This window comes from Poecile atricapillus, chromosome 16, assembly GCF_030490865.1.
Source record: "Poecile atricapillus isolate bPoeAtr1 chromosome 16, bPoeAtr1.hap1, whole genome shotgun sequence".
NCBI classification, from domain to species: domain Eukaryota; kingdom Metazoa; phylum Chordata; class Aves; order Passeriformes; family Paridae; genus Poecile; species Poecile atricapillus.
In genome coordinates, this window is record NC_081264.1 from 12,248,189 (window position 1) to 12,270,389 (window position 22,201).

Consider the following 22,201-nt stretch of genomic DNA (forward strand, 5'->3'; position numbering starts at 1 on the left):
CCCTCCCCAAAAAAACAGCGAGGAGGGGGGGAAGGACCCCGCATCTGCAGCAGCACACGGCCGCGGATAACTTTAGTCATTCCCCCTCCCTCTCCAGGATTGCTTTGGCATCAATAGGACTTCCCAGGAAGCCGGAGCAGCTGCGCTGCCGACGCAGTTTGCAGGATGAGCTCGGCGCTGGAGGAAGGAGCGCACGCCTCCCCGCAGGAGATGCTTCCCTTCCCTTCCCTTCCCTTCGGATGCTTTTCCTTCTCCCTTCCCCACAGCCGCACCCCACATCCCCGCAGGTGCCCAAAATCTGCTGTGCTTTGCCCCGGCCGGAGCACGGCCCTGCCGGCCCAGCACCGAGGAGAAGCTCAAGTCCCCCGGGCGGAGAAAGGCGCACCTGGGAGGGGTTTTTAAGGCTGCCGGTGTCTAAAAGGGTCCCGCAGAGCCCCCCCAGCCAGGAGGGAGCTGCCGACGGCATCCCCAGCCCACCCTGCCCAGGACAAAGTGTGTCCGAGGCGTGGAACAAGTGGGGCCGGCGCACGGTTGGAAATTGGGAATGATCCCCCTGGGATCCCCCCGATCCCATCCCGAGCAAACCCCTCCTGGAAAGCTGCAACTCCCGCTTCGCTGCCAACCACAGACCTCCCCACCCTCCGGGCCACCCGGAGCCACCTCCCCGGCGTGTCCCCGCCGCCCCCAGCCTTACTTGTGTCCGGAGAGAGCCTCGGAGAGGCCACCGGGCAGCGCGCCCCGCTCGCCCCCGCAGCTGCTGCCGCTTGGCCGGGGCCCGCTCCCCCCGCCCCGGGCTCCGGGTCCCGCAAGGAAGAGCAAACAAAAGGCACACACCGAGGCCATGGCTCGTCCTGAGGCACGGGCTGGCCGGAGCCAGGGAAGGAGGCGCTGGGCAGCGGCAGGAAAAGGGCTCAGCCGGCGCTGGAGCTGCGGGAGGGCTGCGTGAGCCGTGCCCAGCCGGCTGCGCGGTCCCCGCCGCCTTTCCCACGGTGGCATTGCCCCTCAGCGGCTCCGCCAGTGTCCTTGTCCCCTCGCCAGCTCACGGCCAGGACCCACCCTGCTCATCGCCCCGGCCAGGACGGCCCCTGGGGCTCGCCACGCTTGGGATGGGGGAAGCCGCTGGTGGTTCGGGGGTGAGCGGAACGCCCGCGGGGCACCTGGCACCGGGCACCGGGCACCTGGCACCGGGCACAGCCCCCGCGCCTGGCCCGGGAGCTGGGTTATTCAGTAACTTCTAATCTCTCGCGGCTGGAAGCTGCTCCACGCCTGCCTAAGCACGGCTTTCAGCCGATTTTCGGGTGCCTAGGGGGGCTGTGTCCCCCGGCTGGGGTTGGGAAGGAGGGAGAGGATGGGAGAAGCTCCGGGGTTGAGTTCCAGACTCTCAGCTCATGGGAGAAGCAGGAAGAGCCCAGCAGCCCCTCAGGGTCCCGGGCACGGGGGATCAGGACTTTCCCTTCCCCAAAATGCTTTTCCCGAAGGTGCAGAGCCGGGAAAGGGCGTTTCCACCCCACAGCCGGGCAAAGTACGGCTCTTTCCGCCTTAAACCAAAGGAATTTTATCCATCTATAAAGACAGGTTGAATTTTTAACCCGCTCCCAGAGGAGCGGGCAAGGAGCTCCTGTCCTTGAGGCGGCAGTGGGGTTTTGTTTGAAGTTGATCGGGAGATAACGGAGCTCTCCCGGAGTTTGGAAGGCTTTTCCATTGATTTTTCTCAGCTCCAAAGGGAGGGAGAGCAGAAAGGCACATCCAGGCTCCTCACCACAACCTCAGCCCCTGCGTGCCCTGACAATTAGGGCTGCTGCGTTAATTAAAGGAGTCCTTGGAGATTAAATCATCCCCAGGGACCCCGTTGTCCCTGTCCCCTCCAATTGTCCCATCCAGCACCCGCCCAGCAGGACGAGCTGCGCCTCAATTCAATGTCAGGTTCTGCTGCAAAGCCCCTGAACATCCCCAGAAACAATTTTCTTCCTTAAATTGAAGAGATTTTAACCCCAACGAGAGCCCTGAGCAGGGAGAAATGACCTTGAGCCGCCTCTCGCACCAACGGGGAAGTGGCTCTCACGCCCAAAAGTTCCAGTTTAACTCTGAGGAGCCAAATAAAATAAAATAAGATAGAATAAAACCAGTTTTGGATGTGACATCGCTGCTGTCAACACCTCCAGAGCAGGTCCCTCCACACTTCACACGATCCTTCCCTTCCTGAGGTGACTCAGACACACTCCTGAGAGCAGGAACCCTGTGTGCCCTCACTCCAAACTCCGTTTTTATCCATCTGGGAGCCATTTAATCCAGAATTTCCCTTTCCCAAAACCAGAATCCATCCCTGCTGTTCTGTCCCAGGGCCATTTAACCAACAAATTTCCATGGGAAGGATTTTTGAGCAGCCACCTCCCAACAGAAGGATCGGGCCAGTTCAGTGGTTCTTAGCTCCCAGCCATGGCTTCTGAATCCCAGATTCCCAAGATCCATCCCCACACCCCAACCAGATTCATGGAAGTAAGGAGGGAGCAGTAGGAAAAGGGGCTGGGACTGATGGACAGGCCATTATTCCATTTCTATAATTGAATTTATAAGGGGCTTGGACATCTCCAGCAGCAGTGGAGGAAGGGATGGATGGATGATGGATGGATGATGGATGATGGATGGATGGATGATGGATGATGGATGGATGGATGATGGATGGATGGATGGATGATGGATGATGGATGATGGATGGATGATGGATGGATGATGGATGGATGATGGATGGATGATGGATGGATGGATGATGGATGGATGATGGATGGATGGATGGATGATGGATGGATGAATGATGGATGGATGGATGGATGATGGATGATGGATGATGGATGATGGATGGATGATGGATGGATGGATGATGGATGGATGGATGATGGATGGATGATGGATGATGGATGATGGATGGATGATGGATGGATGGATGGATGATGGATGGATGATGGATGATGGATGGATGATGGATGGATGGATGGATGATGGATGGATGATGGATGGATGATGGATGGTGGATGGATGGATGGATGATGGATGATGGATGATGGATGGATGATGGATGGATGATGGATGGATGATGGATGGATGATGGATGGATGATGCATGGATGATGGATGGATGATGGATGGATGATGGATGATGGATGGATGGATGGATGGATGATGGATGGATGATGGATGAATGATGGATGGATGGATGATGGATGATGGATGGATGATGGATGGATGATGGATGGATGATGATGATGGATGGATGGATGGATGATGGATGATGGATGGATGATGGATGGATGGATGGATGATGGATGATGGATGGATGATGGATGATGGATGGATGATGGATGGATGGATGGATGATGGATGATGGATGGATGGATGGATGATGGATGGATGGATGATGGATGGACGATGGATGGATGATGGATGGATGATGGATGGATGATGGATGATGGATGATGGATGGACGATGGATGGATGATGGATGGATGATGGATGATGGATGGACGATGGATGGATGATGGATGATGGATGATGGATGGATGGATGATGGATGATGGATGATGGATGGATGATGGATGGATGGATGATGGATGGATGGATGGATGGATGGATGGATGGATGGATGGATGATGGATGATGGATGGATGGATGCCCTGGAGCTGCAGCCAGGCAGGGACAGACAGCTCCCTGCAGGGCAATTGCTGTTTTTGCAGCTTCCCAAATATTTGAGGTCCATATTCCCTTTGCCTTTCCCACCTTATTACAACGACAGGAGTAATGAATCCACAACAATTCCCACCTCCCTTTAGGAGCACAGCACAATCTTCTCAGCCCCAAATTCCCCCCAAAACAGGCACCCCAGAGCCCATCCCAACCCCCTGGCACACGGATCCAGCCAGGAACATCCCCCCTGCACAGCCCAGATCCCGCTCACCGCTGCATCCAGGGATGGCCACGGTGCTGTTTCCCAGAAAAATCAGTCCCAGGGTGCTCTGTGGGAGGTGTGGGAGCAGCTCAGGTTGTATTTAAGGTGTGGGATTGAGCAGGGATAATGAGACAATCAATCCATTTTCCTTCCAGCGCCTCAGGCAGGGCTGCACCGAGCCAAGCCTGGGGGCAGCACCTGGGGAAAGGCACTGCTGGTGTCTGCCAGCCACAGAGCAAGGAGTTCCCACTGCCAGGAGCGGGGAATTCTCATGATCCCGGAACCAGGGAGTTCCCACTGCCAGGAGCAGGGAATTCTCATGATCCCAGAACCAGGGAGTTCCCACAGCTGGAACCAAGCAATTCCCACTGCCAGAACCAAAGAATTCCCCCTGCCAGAAACCAGCAATTCCCACTGCCAGAAACAGGGAGTTCCCAATTCCAGAACCAAGCAATTCCCACGGCCAGAACCAAAGAATTCCCATTGCTTGAACCAGGGAATTCCCACTGCCAGAATCAAGGAATTCCCACTGTCAGAATCAAGGAATTCCCACTGCCAGGACCAGGGAATTTCCACTGCCAGGACCAGGGAATTCCCACTGCCAGGACCAGGGAATTCCCACTGCCAAAACCAAAGAATTCCTACTGCCAAAACCCAGGAATTCCCACTGCCAGGACCCAGCAATTCCCACTGCCAGGACTTTTCCCTTCCCAGCTCTCCCGAGCCTCCCTGCATCCCTGTGCAGGTCCAGGATGTGCAGGCTGCCCATGCAGAGCCATTCCCACCTGGCAGAGCCATGCCTGCACTGCTGGAAATGCAAAATCAGCTGGGAAGCACCAAATGTTTTGGGTTTTGGGGGGCTCAGGGACTGATCCCCTCATGGGAGGGATAATTCCAGCAGCAAATCCCTCGTGGAAGGGGTGAGCGAGGAGCCATCCAGGGAGCTGGACTGGCAGCTGGAGCAGGGCAGAGCCTGGCAATGTGTGATTCCATGTGGGATTGCAGTCTGGGAGCGCTGGTGTGAGCGTTCAGGAACACACACAATCACAGATTCATTCTATGCAGGTGCTTTACTGAAGTGTGTGGGAACCAGGGGTATCAGCAACCCAAATCTAGCTCCATCCTCTTTGTCCAAAGTGCACATATTTCTACAATTTCAGCTGGAGCAGTAATCACTGTAACAACCTTATCAATATTGCTTCATTAATAAATCTTCATTAACTTTATCGATATTGCTTCCTGAGAGTTAGCTCATCCTTGTACCAACATGTACCAATCTTATCTCTGGCTGGGTATTGTGGAGACCCCAAGTACCCTTTACCATAAATATTCCAGCTTGCTCGACCATCCCTAATACCAAACATTCTTGAGGGCTACAAGAAAAAAATCTACAAATCTACAAGATTTTAAGAAACATTTTTAGAAACATTTAACCCCAGAGTAACACTGGGATGCTGCAGGGAGGGACTGGAAACTATTTTATCCATTTTATTCCAATCTCCTTCTGCTCCAGCCCTGCCAAATTCCCCCCAGCCGTGCTGCAGTGCTGGGTGCTCACAGCAGGATTCCTGAGGAAAAATCTCTCTCCAGGAACGCCTGTTTTTCTCCAGAGGTTTTTCCAGGGCTTGGTTTGCTGGCTGCAGTGGCACTTGGGGCTCGACACTGCACCAACAGCCTCTCCTGGCCTTGGCTGTGTCCCTGTGGAGCTGACGGCCACCCCCGAGCTCGTGGACATTGGGATCGACGTCCCTGGATTGGGTTTCGGATATTTTTGGTCCTGTAAATCCCATGGGTGACAATGCTCAGCACAACGGCTCCTTCCTCGCCATGGCCAAGCTGTTTTTTGGGATTTAACTCCCTTAACTCTCATTCCCAGCTGCTTCCTCCATTCATCCCCAATTCCAGCTCCCTGGATGGCTCCTCACTCACCCCTTCCACGAGGGATTTGCTGCTGGAATTATCCCTCCCATGAGGGGATCAGCCCCTGAGCCCCCCAAAACCCAAAACATTTGGTGCTTCCCAGCTGATTTTGCATTTCCAGCAGTGCAGGCATGGCTCTGCCAGGTGGGAATGGCTCTGCATGGGCAGCCTGCACATCCTGGACCTGCACAGGGATGCAGGGAGGCTCCGGAGAGCTGGGAAGGGAAAGGTCCTGGCAGTGGGAATTGCTGGGTCCTGGCAGTGGGAATTCCCTGGTTCTGGCAGGGGGAATTCCCGGGTTTTGGCAGGGGGAATTCCTTAGTCCCGGCAGTGGGAATTGCTGGGTCCTGGCAGTGGGAACTCCCTGTTTTTGGCAGTGGGAATTACTGGATCCTGGCAGTGGGAATTGCTGGGTCCTGGCAGTGGGAATTCCAGGGTTCTGTCCCATGGCCATGGGGCTGGAGGAGGCTGGAGCTGAGCTGTCCCCACAGGAGCTGAGGAGGATGGAAGGACAGGCTGAAGGCTCATCCACACTGCCTGGAACCTTCCAGGATGCTGGAATGTGTCTGTCCACCAGCTGGAAGTGGGGCCATGGAGCCAGGGGGTACCACAGAACACCCCTACCCCACGGCTGTCCCTAGGATGGGGGCACAGGGATCTCCTCAGAGCCTCCCGGGGGTATCTGACACCCCGAGGTGCTGGGAAAGGTCACCCCCTCCCTGCTGGGACAATTCCCCTCTGGGACAACTTCTCCCCTCCAGGAGAGACAAACCCTGAGTCTGGGATTATTTTCCTTCAGCATCACAGACCCTTCCCCACCCCACAGGGAGCTCACAGCACACCCAGGGTCCCCTGACCCCCTCCCACCCCTCAATGCAGGCACAGAAAGTCCCAAAAAACCACCAGGAATAAATAAAAACCTGTGGGGCACAGGAAAACCTTCAGCCAGTTTTTCTACCTGCTGCTGCCCAGGGCACGGCTCTGCTCTCTGGAGGAGGCTGCAGGTGTGAAGTTTAGGGCCAAAAGCTGGGAATTGGGAATCTCTCTCCTTCCCGGAGCTGCCAGGAGGAAAGGATCCTGCTCGGGGAGCCCGGCAGGAGCTCACGCAGTCACAGGGGCTCAGGTTTCTGTCCCCGACTGCAGCGTAAAAATAGAGGTGAGGAAAGAGAATGTGCTGAGCAATGGGGCAGCAGGAGCGGGGGGACTCGGGCCGGGGCAGCCCCTCCCCAGCAGGCGGCCGGGAGATGCTGGAAAGCCTCGGGGGCCGCTCCCCGGCTGGAATTAATCCCAAAGCGGGATCAGCTCAGAACCACAATCCTGTTAAAGGCCGGGTGGCCACGACACAAGTGGCCAATTAGCCCGGCCTTGGGCTGCTCCCTGCCCGGGGCTCCCCGGGAGAGCCGCTCCCGGCTCAGCGCTGCCCTTAATGAGCTAATCAAGCCCTAATGAAGAATTGGAGCTTTACCCAGGCAGGACCCCCCCGGGCCGTGCTGGGGGGGCTCAGCCCATCCCGGGCCCCCCCGAAAGGAGCGGCCCTGGGCTCCTTGCGGCTCCTGAGAAAGCCCAGACCAGCCTGGGGAGGAAACATAAATCAGAGGTGGGAACAATGGCCCATTGTGGGGCCCGGGCAGCGCCGGCACGGGAGGGATGGGCCCGCTCAGGGCTGTGCCTTCAGCTGCCGATTGTCCCCTGTGGCCTCCCCGGGACCCCCCGGGACTGGCGACAGCCCTGGCTGGGGCCACCGCCGGTTCTCACTCTCCCGGGCTCGGCTCCTCGCCAGCCTTTTCTTTCTGCGGGGGGGCAGAGGTAACACCTCGGGGTGTCTGGGGTGCTAAATTCAGCTCGATAAACGACCTGAGCTGCGGGCAGCACGGGGTAAATCAAGGCACATTCGTGTCTCTGACGCAGGGAGGGGCCGTGGCAGGTGGGACACACGGAGAGCCACCCTCCCTGCTGGAAACAGGGCTCTGTTATCTCCAGCGTCACAAGCCAACACAGAAGTTTCGGTAGCCCCCGTTTGATGTCGGAGCATCCCGGCTGTGCCCACAGCGGGAGCATCCAGGCGGGAATGATGCCGTGGGCTCAGCCAGCGGCGCTGGGAGCAGAGCTGGAGCCGCTGGGCTGGGGCTGAGCTCCGCTCTCACTCCCTGCGTTTGGCCTCTCCTGACAATTGTTGGTGGCCGTGATTCGTCCCCAGCAGGGAGGGGGTGACGGCCGCGGGTGAGCGCGGCTGTGCCTGTCCCTGCACACACGGGGATGTGTCCAGAGGCATTCCCGAGCATCCGGAGCCGCCAAGGAATGGCGGGGGATGGTTTTGGCATTTCTGACCGTGCTGGTGCTGGCAACTCGAGGAGCGACATCAGCTCCCTGCACCGGGCACGGGGGCTCTGCAGTGCCACCAGCAGCTCTGTCCGGGGACACACTGGGGACACACCGGGGACACACCAGGGACACACCAGGGACACACCAGGGATAACCAGTGACACACCAGGGATAACCAGTGACAACCAGGGACACACCAGGGACACACCAGTTACACCAGTGACACACCGGGGACAACCAGTGACACACCAGGGACACACCAGGGACAACCAGGGACACACCAGGAACACACCAGGGATAACCAGGGACACACCAGTGACACACCAGGGATAACCAGTGACACACCAGGGACACACCAGGGATGCACCGGTGACAACCAGTGACACACCAGGGATAACCAGGGATACACCAGTGACACACCGGGACACACCACGGACAACCAGTGACAACCAGGGACACACCAGGGACAACCAGTGACACACTGGTGACACACCAGTGCCAACCAGCTCCTCTCCAGACTGGGGCATCCCCCCAGCTTTCCCAAGACCCCCCATGTGTGAGATGGTGCCACCAGGGTGAAGGCAGCGAGGGAGGCAGGGGGCACATCCAGTCCCTCCATCCAGGGATCCCAGTCCATCCAGGACCCCAAATCCAATTCTCCTGCTGGCAGAAGCCACCAGAGCAGCCCCTTCCCACGAGATCCCCCTGGATGGCTCCATCCCCCCGGCCCTGCCTGCTTTAATTGGTTCCAGCTCCTGCAGGCTTTGAAAGATGAAAAGCCCTCGACAGGAGGAGTGTGGAGTGTTCATGATTTATTAATGGCCAGCCATCATTATTTTACCTTTCAAGTGCTCGGGCAGCAGCGAGGAGGGAAGGAGAGGGGGGAAACCCTGTGAACTTCCCAGGATTTTCCTCTCCATCTCCTGGCTGCCTGGCGGATCCATGGTGGCATCCCGGGAGAACAGCGAGGGAGAGGCGGCCGAAGGGAGCGGCAGATGCCGGGAGCCTCCAGCGCTCCATCCCCGGGCTGAGCCTGCTGCTCACCCGTCCCAGCCCCTCTGCTGAGCTCTGCTGGGTGCAGATTCATCTGCTGCCCGCCCAATCCCCACCGTTTCTGCTGCAGCATCTCCCACCCAAGTGTTGGCTGGGAATTACAACCCCCAAAGGGATGGGCTGGGAGCTGGGAAGAGAGGGAAAAAGGGATTTTTGGTAGTGCTGGACCAGGCAGAGATGCTCCCAAGGCTCTGATGAACCCATCCAGACCCCACCACAGACACAAAATCCTGGGATATGACAAGGAGAACACACGGAGCAGCACAGGGCAGAGCAAGCTTTTTCCAAATGTGGTTTTTTTTTTTTGTTTTTGTTTTGTTTTTGTTTTTTTATTGGCATAAATAATTCATACACTGTCACCTCACCAAACACTGCACGAGAAACCACGGGAACAAATGGCTATCCAGGTCTGCAGGTCCCAGAGATTCGCACCCAGCCAGACAGCGGAAATTAGAAATTACTTTCTTCAAGTGTAGAAAACGTTAGAAATGTTCCTGTACAAATTTACAGCGGGGAGAATCCATCGTGCCTTTCTCAGAAATTCCTTTTTTTTTTTTTTTTATTTATTTTGTCAGTGGTTTGTGGGGGTGATTTGTATTTTTATTTCTCACCAGCTTCTTTTTTTTTTTTCCAGAGGTGTTTTTTTTTTTTGCAACGACGACAACAAAATATATATATATATATATATATTTATATATATTTATATATATATATTTATAAAAAGAAAAAAAAGGGGGCGGGGGGGAGAGGAAAAGGGAACTGAAAATCAGCTCATTCTGCAGAACTACCACGGAGAAAACGAAGCAGGCCAGCGAGTTCAGTTGGAAACTGTACAGGATGGAGGTCTGTATATATCTATATACATACATATAGAGATATGCATATATATCCATATATACCTTATGTACAAGGCAATGGAACACGGGAATTTACAGGGACCTGAAATTAAAGGCGACGCTCGCAGCTGACCAAGCTTTCCCCCCCCTTGAGAGTTGTTGTTGGCAACCAAATGGATAAATTCAAATAAAGTCATAGAAATTCAAATAAATTCATAGAAATTCAATTAAATTCAAATAATTTAAAATAAATAAAGGGTGAAGAAAGGAGGAAGGGCTCGAGGCAGGGCACTTGGGGGGCAGAGAGAGGCTCGTGGCACCACCAGCACAGAGCCCTTCTCCTCACACAGCCACAGAGGCCGAGTTCCAGGCACCAGCGCTTCCACAGAACCCTAAATTGGCACAAGGAGATGTTGGACTGGGTGTTGGGAGGGGATTTTTCCTGGGCAGGCCCTGGCACAGGGTGCCCAGAGCAGCTGAGGCTGCCCCTGGATCCCTGGCAGTGCCCAAGGCCAGGCTGGACACTGGGGCTTGGAGCAGCCTGGGACAGTGGGAGGTGTCCCTGCCATGGGGTTTAAGGTCCCTTCCAACCCAAACCATTCCAGAATTCCATGCTCTAGGAAGGGTTAAGCAGCTCCTCCACCTCCAAAACATTCATTTCTGCCTCCCATCCATCCAAAATCTGCATCATCCCAGCTCCTGCCACGCTCAAAGACTGGATAAAAGTCATGGGGGCCGAAATCTGAGCTCGTCATTCCCAGAAATTGCCCGGTCAGGGCTCAGCGAGGATTTGGGAATTTGTGGGGAAAGGGAAATAGAAGGAAAAGCAGGTGAAGGAGGACATGGAGCTTTGGGGCCACCTCTCCCATCTCTGGGAGAGTCCAGACAGCCCAGCCCCGGACGCGGTGTCAGCATCAAAACGCTGGGAAAAACCTCGGGCAGCAGCAAAATCTGGGAGAGCCCGGGAGGGTGGAGGGAGAGCCCGGGAGGGTGGAGGGAGAGCCCGGGAGGGTGGTGGGAGCATGAGGCAGCCCAGAGCTGCAGGGCTGGCCCAGGAGAGCATCACTGGGCTGTGGGGAGATGTCCTGGGGCTGGGGGCGGCTCCTCCGTCTCAAAGGCTGCGCTCAGCTAAGCCCAGCTCTGGGAATAAGCCTGGCTCACAGCTAAACCCAGCTTAACCCTCTCCCTCCTTCGGAGCTCCTGTTAGAGGCCACTGTGGAGAGCTCCTCCTGCATCGTCCCCTCCCCGGTGAAGCGCTGGATATTTTTAAACTGGGTCAAAATAAAATCCTTCAGAAAGGCAGGGTCAAAAAAAACCCAAACAACAACAAAAATAAGATTTGTTGGTGTGGTGAGTGGGGTTTTTGTTGTTTGGTGTTTTTTTTTTTAATAATGAAGACTTTAAAAATAAGAAGGAATGATGGAAATAATGGGGCTGCCTGATAAACTGGAATGGAAGGAGCTGCTCCTGGGAGTTCATTTGGGAGAAGTTCAGGACAGCTGTTTTTCCATCAATCCCATTGTGCTGTGCCTGTGGCTGAGACACCACGGCGAGGGGAGAGGGGATGAAGAGGGCGGTGAGGACGGACAGGTTGGCTGTAGGAATATTTGGTTCCTTCCAGGCGCCCAAAATTCGGTGGAGAATGGTGAGGCCAAGGGGGAATGAGAGAGGACGAGGGGAATGGCTTTAAACTGCCAGAGGGCAGAGCTGAGCGGGATATTGGGAAGGAATTGTTCCCTGGGAGGGTGGAGCTGGGATGGAGCTCCCAGAGAAGCTGAGGCCACCCCTGGCAGTGTCCAAGGCCAGGCTGGACGGGGTTTGGAGCAGCCTGGGACAGTGGAAGGTGTCCCTCATGGCAGGGATGAGCTTTAAGGTCCTTTCCCACCCACCCAATGCATTCCTTGGTTCTGTGGCTGAGGCTGCAGCCCGGTGAGGCCCTGGCACCACGGGGGAACCAACCCAGCACCCATCAGGTGATCCTGACCCACGAAATCCATCGGGTGCCTGCCAACAGCGGGGAGACCCCATGGGGGACACACCAAGGACACTTGGGACACCGGAGCAAACCCCCAGTGCCCCCAGGACAGACATTGTCCCCTCCCTCCACCATAAATCCACACAGCACCCACCCAGCTCCAGCCCTGTGCCACCCCGGGATGAGCAGCACCCCTGGGCTCACCTCCTGCCCACACCCTCCCCTCCCTCCTGCTCCCCTGGGACGTTCAATCCTGCTCAGAGACCAAACCCACAGCAGGACAGCGACCATCGCTCCCTCTGGACGGGCTCTGGGGGTCGGGGACACCTCTCCGTGCCCCTCCCAGCACCCAAAACCTCTGGGAAAGGGGATTTTGTGCTTCCCCCAGAGCCCGGGGCAGCGGAGGTGAAGGCATCGGTGAAAGCTCAGAGGGCTCCGAGGTTTTAGTGCAACGTTCGCTGCTCCTGGGCACAGCAGGGAGGGGACAGGGACAGCACAGCCCATCTGCTGCGGGCTGGGGGAAACGGAAAGGGGAGGATGAGGAGGTGAGCCCTAACTCAGGGACCCCAAATTGTGCTGCTGGAGCAGGGAGCAATTAACCCAGGCTAACCCAATTAACCCAAACGAGGGCTCAGCCTCATCCCAGCCTCATCCCAGCTCCACACGCTGCCTCCCAGAGAGGGATGTGATCCCAAAAACACCAGCAGGAGACTCCTCCAGATCCTTTTTGGGGGCTGGATCCACCCCTCCCTGCTCCTGCCCACCTTGGAATTTTCACTCATGTAGGGATTTTAAAACCCCCACAATTAAAATCCCATCTCATCCCAGCTGCAATTAAGTTTCTGATCTTCATTTACTTATGCTAAAGCGCTCCCAACACCAGCAAGGAGGAGCTGGGGGAGCAGCCAGACAAACCAGGGCCGGTTAAATTTGCAAAGCCTCGTGACGGCTCCAAATTAAAGCGAACTGAGACTACAATTGAATTATCCGGGATGATAATGCCCCGTGAGAGCCTGGGAATGGGATCTGCTCTCATCTGACAGCTCATCCGAGGGGCTGGAGAGCCCATCCGGGCTGGGGGCACAGGGAAATGCCAGCACGTGGAATTCAGGTGGCAACAGCAGCTCCCAAAGAGAATCTTTTTGGGGAAACTCTGGGATTTGGCTGATTTGAGATGAGTTTGTGTGTGGGGGGTGGGGAATGGGCATGGCTGAGGTGTCCCAGTGTGGGGCTGGGAGATGCTCTGTACAACCAGAGCCTGTCTGCATTCCCAGCTGCAGGAATGAGCCGTAGGAGAGGGGATGGATCCCAATTCCGGCTGCCCAGCCCCAGAGCATCCCCAAACCCGGGGTTTCGGGAGCGAGGAGCGGAGCCAGGAGCAGGGCAGCGCTGAGGGCAGGGCGGGGCTGGCTGATGAGAAACACACCGGGAAAAGCGGAAAAATGATGGGGAATGTGGAGATGTGCCCCGCTGGGAGGGAGACCCGCGGGGGACACGTAAGTGGCCGCGGCTGGCAGGGAGAGAAGCCACTTGTGAAAGGTCAGCGCTGCCCACGAAGGGGCTGCGGGGGCTCGGGGGGAGCGGGACAGATGCATTTCCCCACGGGGGAGCAGCTAATGGCAGTGGCGCTCCCTGGCCCCGCAGGATCCGGCGATAAACTCATGAATCAGCGACATTCCCCCTTTTTTCATGACAAAACCGCAAAGAAATAAATAAAGGGAATTAAATAAACCCACAGAGAACAGAGAACAAGCCCTCCCCAGCCGAGCATCATCGTGAGCGCTGGGTCGGGATCAGAGGAGCCCTGGGGATAAATTGAAGTCATCGTCCAGTGGGTCAGCCCTGCTCGGGGAGGGGACTGTCCCCAGAGCCACCGCCCGTGCACCGAGAGCCGCCCGCTGCTGTCCCGGTCCCAGCGCAGCCGGGCGCTCCCGGGGCTGCTCCGGCTCGTCCCGCCCGCTCCGAGAGGATTCCCGGGATGATGAAACGCTGCGGGGGAAGAGTCTCATTGCCGGGCCGCTGCCGGCCCCGCTGCTCCTCCGTAGCGCAGGCTGGGAAGCGGAGAGGAAGAGGAGACCCGCTGGGGGAGGAAGGCACCGTCCCTTAACTCCTCCCGTCACAGCCTGGAAGGGACACAAGGAGCAGAGTCAGCACCGGGCGCCTCCTCCCGCGGGGCTTTGCAGGGAAGATCTCGGGGAAAAAACTCCTGGAACAGCTTTTCCACGGAGCTGCTGGCACAAGCAGCGGCAGCGGGGGAAGCCGTGAGCTCCCGTGCCAGGCCTGGGGACCGCTGCCATCCCTGAGCATCCAGGACCCCGAGGGATCCAGGGGTACCGCAGGCAGCTCATCCCTGCCAGGGTTCCTGGACTCCCCGGGGAAACCAGGACCCAACAGGAGCAAGAGCCAGAGCCGATGTGGAAGGAATCGGCTCCCGTTGAGAGCTGAGCTGGAACATCCTGATTAGCAAAAGACTGGGCCGGTAATTAACAGGGAGCTGCGGGGCAGCCCCAGCCCAGGGCAGGCGGGGCGTGGATCAGGGATCGGAAAAACATTCCCAAACCCAGCGGAGCGATCCCGCAGCTGCCTCGGGGCTCAGCGTCCCTCAGCATTCCTTGCCCGGCTGCCGGAGCGTGGTTTGGGGATTAACTCCCCTCCTGATGAGCAGCTCCCGCTCCGGGTGTTTTGTGGCCTGCCCTGGCCGCGGGCTCTGCTCTGCCTCCCAGGGACAGGGAGTGGCACAGGGGACATTCCAGACACTCCTGGGGCCTCCCAGGTAAGGCAGCTTGCTATCAGCAGCAGGAGAAATCGGCATCTCCAACCCTCTGTAAGGACCGAGAGCGAATCCCGAAGCCCCCAGAATGTCCTCACGTCTCTTTCTGAGCTCACATCTCCTTCCCTCCATCCATTCTCATTTCCAGCCTCCGGGGATTCACGCTGGGAGCTGGAAAAATCCCCCCCGTGAATGCCACCCCCGCACGGGCGAGATTTTGGTTCTATTTGTCACAATATGACAAATTCCAGGGAGGAAAATGAGTTTCTGAGTGATTGCTCCACGTCTTGCCTGCTGTTCCCAACACGGCAGATCCTGAAATCCCAACTGGGGACCCACTGATGCCGTTTCCCGGAGCACAGGGATGTGACTAGCCAAAGCAGGGGAACGGAGCAGGATTTGGCCATGGGAGAAGACGGGATCAGGCTGGAATCTGCAATGGCTGAGGGTCTGGGAAGGGTCCCTGGGCAGGGCATTCCCCCATCCATGAAATCCAGGATGGGCAGGGATGGGGACTTACTCTGCCGACTTCCAGAAGTGCCCCGGGTGGGAAAGGCGGCGGTTGCGCTTTGGCAGTTTCTCCAGCATGTCCATGAGCTTGGTGAAGGTGGGTCTCTCCTCCTGCTCGTAGGCCCAGCAGAACAGGAGGATGTCCTGGAGCCGGAGGGAGAGCGCCTCAGGAAACCCGGCCAGGCGCTCTCCCAGCCGGAATTGAGCCGGTCCCGCTCCCACCACAGCCCTCACCCCCAGCAGCCACAAGGACCCCAACTCCATCCCCACATCCTTGGGAAGGGCTGGGATGGAGGGATGTGCCCATCCCATGAGGATCCCATTTCCATCACTGGATTCTTGTTAAGGATTGGGATAGAGGAGATGTGTCCATCCCATGAGATCCCATTTCCAGCACTGGATTCTTGTTAAGGATTGGGATGGGGGAATGTGTCCATCCCATGAGATCCCATTTCCAGCACTGGATTCTTGTTAAGGATTGGGATGGGGGAATGTGTCCATCCCATGAGATCCCATTTCCAGCACTGGATTCTTGGGAAGGGCTGGGATGGAGGGATGTGCCCAACCCATGAGGATCCCATTTGCATCCCCACATCCCCACGGAAGGCTGGGATGAAGAGGGGGGTGTCCATCCCATGAGCACCCATCTCCATCCCCACATCCTTGGGAAGGGCTGGGATGGAGGGATGTGCCCATCCCATGAGGATCCCATTTGCATCCCCACGGAAGGGCTGGGATGGAGGAGATGTGTCCATCCCATGAGATCCCATTTCCATCCCCACATCCTTGGGAAGGGCTGGAGCGAAGGGAATGTCCAAGCTGAGCACAGCAGCAGGACCAAGCCTGGCTGGATGAGACCAGCAGATCCAGAGGGTTTTTCCCAGGGCCCCAGCAGCCACACCCCACTCCATGCACACCCACACAGGGCCCCACAGCACCTACCGAGATCTCCTTGCCCATCCCGATCTGGCTGAGGTTGGGCTTCATCCCTCTTCCCACCTGCCAGATTATTGCCTCCGCTGGCTGCGTCTTGAAGGGCCATTCCCGGGCGTGCAGCTCGTACCAGATGGTGCTGTGGGGGGACACTGGGAATTAGAGACGGAGCAGCCAGCAGGGATTCGGGATGGAGAATCCAAACCACTCCCTGCTCCAGAACCACCTCATCCAGGAGATGTTTCATCCCAGGTGACACCGGAGGCGCTCAGCCCTCCAGAGGTTCCAGAGGTGTCACCTCTCCCATTTTCCTGAGGGAGGAGTTTGACTTGGAGCGAGCCCTGGTTCCCAGCAGGGGCGATCCCAACGCGTGGGAAGGAGGACAGAGGCTGATGGGGCAGAGCCATCCTGGGAATGTCCCAGCTGGATGCAACAGCACTGCCTACGGAGCAGCTGGAGAGGGGATGGTGGGGATCCAGCTGCCGCCGCTGCAGCGGAATTCCGGGAAGGGATGAGCCCAAGAATTCACTGTCACTCCAGCTTTTCCCTTTTTCTCCTCCAAAAAGCTCTCCAAGCTCCAAAAATCCATCCAAGCCGTGCCATGAGCCATCCCAGGTGTCCTCACCAGGTGACGGCCACGTGAAGCCCTGGCCATCTGCTCCTGCTGGCATGGCAAAGCCAAGCCCTCTTTTCCGTGAGGAATCCCAAATCCAAGGGAATATCCCAAAACAAGGGCATCACCGATGGAACCGGTGGGCACCCCGGTGGTTTTCCGCCCCCGCTACTGCCTGCAAGTTTTGCATCATCATTTTCTGGCAGCCGGAACCTGGATGAGCCCAGATTCCCACATTGCCAGCCCCATTGTCCAAGGAAAATTCCCTGGACCTGCTTTTCCCTCCCAGGGATGCCTTCGTGACCACTTGAAGTAGCAAAGCCCAGGGTTAAAATGACATCAGGGTGGAAAAATCTGCCTGATAAATGGAAAATTCCTCCTGGTTAGGGAAGCTCCCTGATTTTGGGAATTGGAATTCTTCTGATTTTGCAGAGTTTGGCTGGAAATTTCAAAAAAACCCTGGATAATGGGAGAATTATGTGGGTGCAGAGGAATGTGGGGCTGGGAGAGGGGCAGGTGCTGTGGGCACAGGACAAAACCAGGAGGAGCATCCAAGCAGATTGGATTTAATGCATCCAAGGCATTAATTCCACTTTCTCACTGGGAGTTTTTGTCATCTTTAAAAGTTCTTTTCCTCTTGCTGATCACCAAATCCCTGGAGGGAAGGGACCCCTCTGGATCATTCCTGAGCCTCCCGGGCTTGATGGAGGGCAGCCGAAACAAGAAAGAGGGAGAATGTGGGGAAACCTTTTCATCTTTTTCAGGAAACTTGTGCTTTCCATAAGGGCAGAGCTCACACTGGAGAAAAAAAAGGGAAAATTACGTCTCCCCTCCCACTCTCACTTAGTTGGATACGATCCTTTAATTACCTCTTTATTTCTGTGCTGAAGTTGTACCTCAGGGAGGGCAAAAATAAAAGAGCCAGACCCTTCCAGCTGTAATTACTGTGGGTTTGATGGGAATATTGCCTTGGATAACGGGCCCACGCTCCCTAATCCCACAGCCTTCGAGGTATCCATGAGAAAATTAATCCTCTGGGTAAAATCTGCGTCCGCCTCGGGAAGGGTTTAGCGAGGTGGGATTGGGCTCGTGCCCTCAGGGAGGTTTGTGGGCAGAAAAAGGGCAGGAGGAACAAAGTGGTTTGCTGAGGAAAACTTAGAAATTCTCATTTTCTTGGCTTTTGGCAGCTCCTCATAGTGCTGGCACCACCATCAGCCCCCTGCAGTGGCTGGAGGGGGGAATTGGGGTGTCCAGGGACTCCAAAGTCGTGTCCCCATCCATCATCTAAGCACCTTCTCATCCATTCCCACCCCAGGAGGCTGCAGGGGAGAGCAGATGCCAGGCTGGCATTCCCAGGATATTCTGGATCCCATTGCCTGGAGCCACCCTGATGCCCAAAATGGGAGGGTTTGATAATTTACAGAGAATTGGGGTGTCCAGGGCCCCCCAGAGCTGTGTCCCCAACCTTTGCCATCTCCATCCAGCAGCCAAACACCTTCTCACTGGTGCCTGCCCCAGGAGGGTGCAGCTGAGAGATGATGCCAGGCTGGTATTCCCAGTATACTCTGGATCCCATTGCACCATTCAGGTCTAGACCAGGAGGATTTGGTAACTTGGGGAGAACTGAGCTGTCCAGGGGCTCCCAGAGCTGTGTTCCCACCCCAGCCCCCTGCATCCCCAGGATGGCATCCTCAGGATTCTCTGAATCCCGCTACACAGAGCCAGCCTGGTCTAAAACAGGAGGATTTGTTGATTTAAGGATGGTTTCACTCAAAATTTTTTCGAAGCAGGAAGGTTCATCCAGCCCAACGATGGGAATTCCATCAGGCAGCATCCCCTTGGATTTGGGGCAAGCCGACAGCGTCCTCATCCCAGAGCAGCTCCCAGCTGAGCCAGCTCCCTGCTCCTGCCCCCTCCCGCTGCCCGGGGACTCACCCCAGTGCAAAGACGTCCGAGTGCTTGGAGAAGGGCAGCTTGTCCTCCTCGGTGTCCGGAGAGAGCTGCCGGATGATCTCGGGAGCCAGGTGGCACAGCCAGCCGTTCTGGATGCGCAGCTTGTTCTCCCTCCTGCCGGGACACGGAGCCGTGGGTGCCCCGGGGTGGCACCACCACAGCCCCGGGAGCAGCCCCCAGATCCACACCCTCTTCCCAGGGATCTGAGCCTGGCTTTCCCCACGTCATCCATGCAAAGTCAGGTTTGAACCCTGCTGTAGAAATGCTGGCACGGCTGTCCCTGCCAGGCAGCGGGACAAAATCGGAGCACAGGATGGTGGTTCCTGCCGGGACACGGAGCCAGAGCCGTGGATCTCACTGGGGACAGCATCAGCACATCCCCAGGGAGCAGCCCCCAGCCTCCCATCCTCCTCCCAAGGTTCCTAAACCTGGTTTTCCCCACGTCATCCTTGCAAAGTCAGGTTTTAACCCTGCTCTGAGAAACGTCCCTGCCGGCCAGCAGGACAGAGTTAGGGCACAGGATGGTGCTTTAGGAGAACTTTGGCACTTCCAGGCTGGTGATGGGGATTTAGGGTCTGCTGGGGCTCCTGCTGTGCCCTCTGCACCAAAACCCCTCAGAGGTTTACCCCCAGGGGTAAAGTGGGGATGAATTCCCCCAGCGGCCCCACTGTGGTTGGAGCAGGAGGTTGGACCTGGGACCACAAAGTGCCCCTTGTGAGCAAACCCATCCTAAAGTAACAGCCTGGGAATTGCTCTTTGGGCCCAAAACAGCCCCAAAAATGACACTTCCCATGGGAGCAGCCTGGCTTTGTAACAACCCCTCATTTCACCCCATCCTGTGTCCTTCCTCCACCTCCCCAGCCTCCCCCTGCTCGGGATAAACACGTTGGAATCCTTTGGCCAATGGCTGAGGATGACATTGGTGACTTCTCCATCCCTGACATCCTCCAGCAGGCACCTGGGATACTCTGCTGGCTTCAAAGCCCCTGGATCATCAGTGCTGGTGACACCTGAAGCAGCTCCATCGTGTGTCTGAGCCCAAACCCAGCAGCAGGAGGGAACAGAACTGTCCCACGTCACCTTGGGCTGGAGAAGGAGGAGCCCGCTGGCTCCTGCCAGGAGTTTCTCCCAAAGGTGGGGATGAACAGGGCTGAGGGATGGCTGTGGGGTCATCTGGGATGAACAGGGCTGAGGGATGGCTGTGGGGTCATCTCTCCTCCTGAATGCCAGCCCGGGGCCAAAATCCCATGGACAATCCAGGAGTGGGGTTGTCCCACCTCAGAGCTGGCTCATAATCCCAAAACAGCGCAATCCGGATCCTCCCGTCTGCAAATCCATCCCCACTGCCAGTCCCAGCTCTGGCAGTGACCTGAGGGACCCCGTCCCTAGGGAAGGGCACTGCCACTCCCGGGAATCTCTGATGGAGCCTCCTTGTCCCCTCTGAGGTATCCACGGCTCCTCTCCATCGCAATCAGCGGCTCCGGCGCCGCTCGGACCCTCAGAGCCACGGGAAAAGCACTTTGGCACAGAGGGGAGGCTTTCAGCTGCCCAGCCACCTCCCTCCGCCCTCCAGCTCTTAATTACCAACCACCATTAAGCACCTGGGCAATTAAAAATGCTGGAGCTCGCCTGTCCCTCCCGGGAAGCAGCGGGATGCGGTGGGCAGCGCTTGGATCTGCTCCAGCACCCTCAGCAAGGCTGGGTTTGCTCCTGGGGCTTTTGTTTCGGCTCGTGGAAGCGGCTCAGGGCTGTGACGTTCCAAAAGCAGCCCCAGGATGCTCCAGAGACTGGATTGGGATGCACAGCTCATCCCTGGTGAAGCTTCTACGGGTTATGGGCTCCCAGCAACGAGGGCTGGGCTTTAATGGGATCCCAGAAGTGTCTCAGTTACAGCAATTGGAGGGTTTATGACCAAAGTTTACCTGACTTCACAACCACACCCAGCTGAGCATCTTCCATGACACCCCCAGGGCAAAAGCAGGAGCAGAAGAGCTCCTCAGACCTCTCAAGACCCACCTCGTGCTCCTCCTAATTCCAGAGCAGCCCCACCGAGCCCAAGAACATTTAAATAAAGGAGGAATAAATCTGATTTCAGCAGGATGAGGCCCCAAGTCAGCAAATCTCTGCAGGAAGTGTTTGAACCCCAGCAAAACCAGCTGAAGAAATGTCACCATCCTTAACCTGACCTCCAAAAATTCAGTTCCTTCACACCAGATGTTTTTCCAAGCCTCTGAGGACCCAAAATTGGAGTTTATCTCCTGTCTTCATCTGAGAGACACCAAAACCAGCCAAAAACCCACCCTGAAAAGGGGAGATGAGATCTGCAGACACTTCTTGTTCCAAAATTCATGGTGGCCTGTGGATCCCCACTCTTCTCTCAGCTCTCCTCCAGCACAGAACTCTCCTCCAGCAGCCCAGGGCACAAATTTTCTCATTTTCTCCATTTTTTGCAGCAAAACCCTGCTCATTTCTATCCAGCCTTGCTTTCCTGGCCATCCTTCCTCTCCTGAGCCATCTCCTGGATTCCAACCCCACCAGGGGCCTCCCCTTGTCCTGGGCAGAGGTGGCCACAGAGCAGCCACCTCATCAGAAACCCCATTCCCCCCACTCCTCATTCCATCTCTGGAGCATCCCTGACCTTCACAGTGAAGATTCCTGGCAAAACTTGGGCACTTTTGCCCAAATCCTCGTGTTCCCTGCTGGAATGAGCTGTCCCTTCCTCCTGGCAGGTCCTGAATCCCAAATCCCCCGCCCAGCTGGCGAACCAGAGGCAAAGCCCTCTTTGCCACAGCGGGAGATCCTCATTTCCTGGCCTTCCAAAGTTTTTGGCCAAGTTTGTGCTAAAATCCATTGATATTTATCCAGGCAGAGTGGAAAAGCCGGGAGTGCGTGGTGTGGGATGGAGAGAGGTGGCTGCTGCCATTTCCTCTAATCCTTTGAATTCATCACTGGGAAATTGGGAGAAAAATCCATCATTTCCAAGAGGCTTTTTATCTCCTGAGCGTCTTTGCCATGGAGATGGGAGGACCAGCAGAAAACTGCCCAAGCCTGGCCTGTGCTGCTCCCAACACAAAGGATTTTGTGGGAAATGTGGGAAAAGTCAGCAATGTTCTTATTCCCCACTTAAAAAAAAAATGGAGAATATCACCTCTGTTCTTCCTTCCCCACTTCTGTTTCCTTTTTCCACCACAACTTTGCTTTTCCTCCTCTCCACAGCTGCTGGAACTCTTTTCCCTGCCATTCTTACAGCTGGGAATCCTCCCAAAGCAGTGGGAAAAGAAATTTAATAAGGAACATTTACCAAAACCTTCAGATTTAAACCCCCCAAGACCCCAAAATGTCACAATGTTGTGAAAGTCCCAAGCTTGGCTCTCATT

General features: G+C 56.4%; 2 protein-coding genes across 3 annotated transcripts in view; both read right to left on the bottom strand.

The window, feature by feature from the left end:
* NOS1 (nitric oxide synthase 1) overlaps positions 1 to 6,945 on the bottom strand; it is a 73,407-nt gene extending 66,462 nt beyond the window's left edge. The window contains exon 1 of one of the 2 annotated variants that reach the window (XM_058851453.1): positions 6,818 to 6,945. The gene's annotated coding sequence lies outside the window, so the exon portion shown is untranslated. Of the gene's footprint in view, positions 1 to 834; positions 1,083 to 6,817 lie in introns of those variants that run through there. The other variant, XM_058851452.1, reaches the window with a different exon arrangement.
* Positions 6,946 to 15,331: 8,386 nt separating this feature from the next.
* The window catches only part of KSR2 (kinase suppressor of ras 2), a 78,047-nt gene continuing 71,177 nt past the window's right edge, over positions 15,332 to 22,201 (bottom strand). Inside the window, exons 17-19 of the mRNA XM_058851454.1 lie at positions 18,807 to 18,938; positions 16,268 to 16,397; positions 15,332 to 15,469 (exon numbers count right to left, since the gene is read on the bottom strand). Coding sequence (XP_058707437.1) covers positions 15,332 to 15,469; positions 16,268 to 16,397; positions 18,807 to 18,938 — 400 coding nt within the window. The remainder of the gene's footprint in view (positions 15,470 to 16,267; positions 16,398 to 18,806; positions 18,939 to 22,201) is intronic.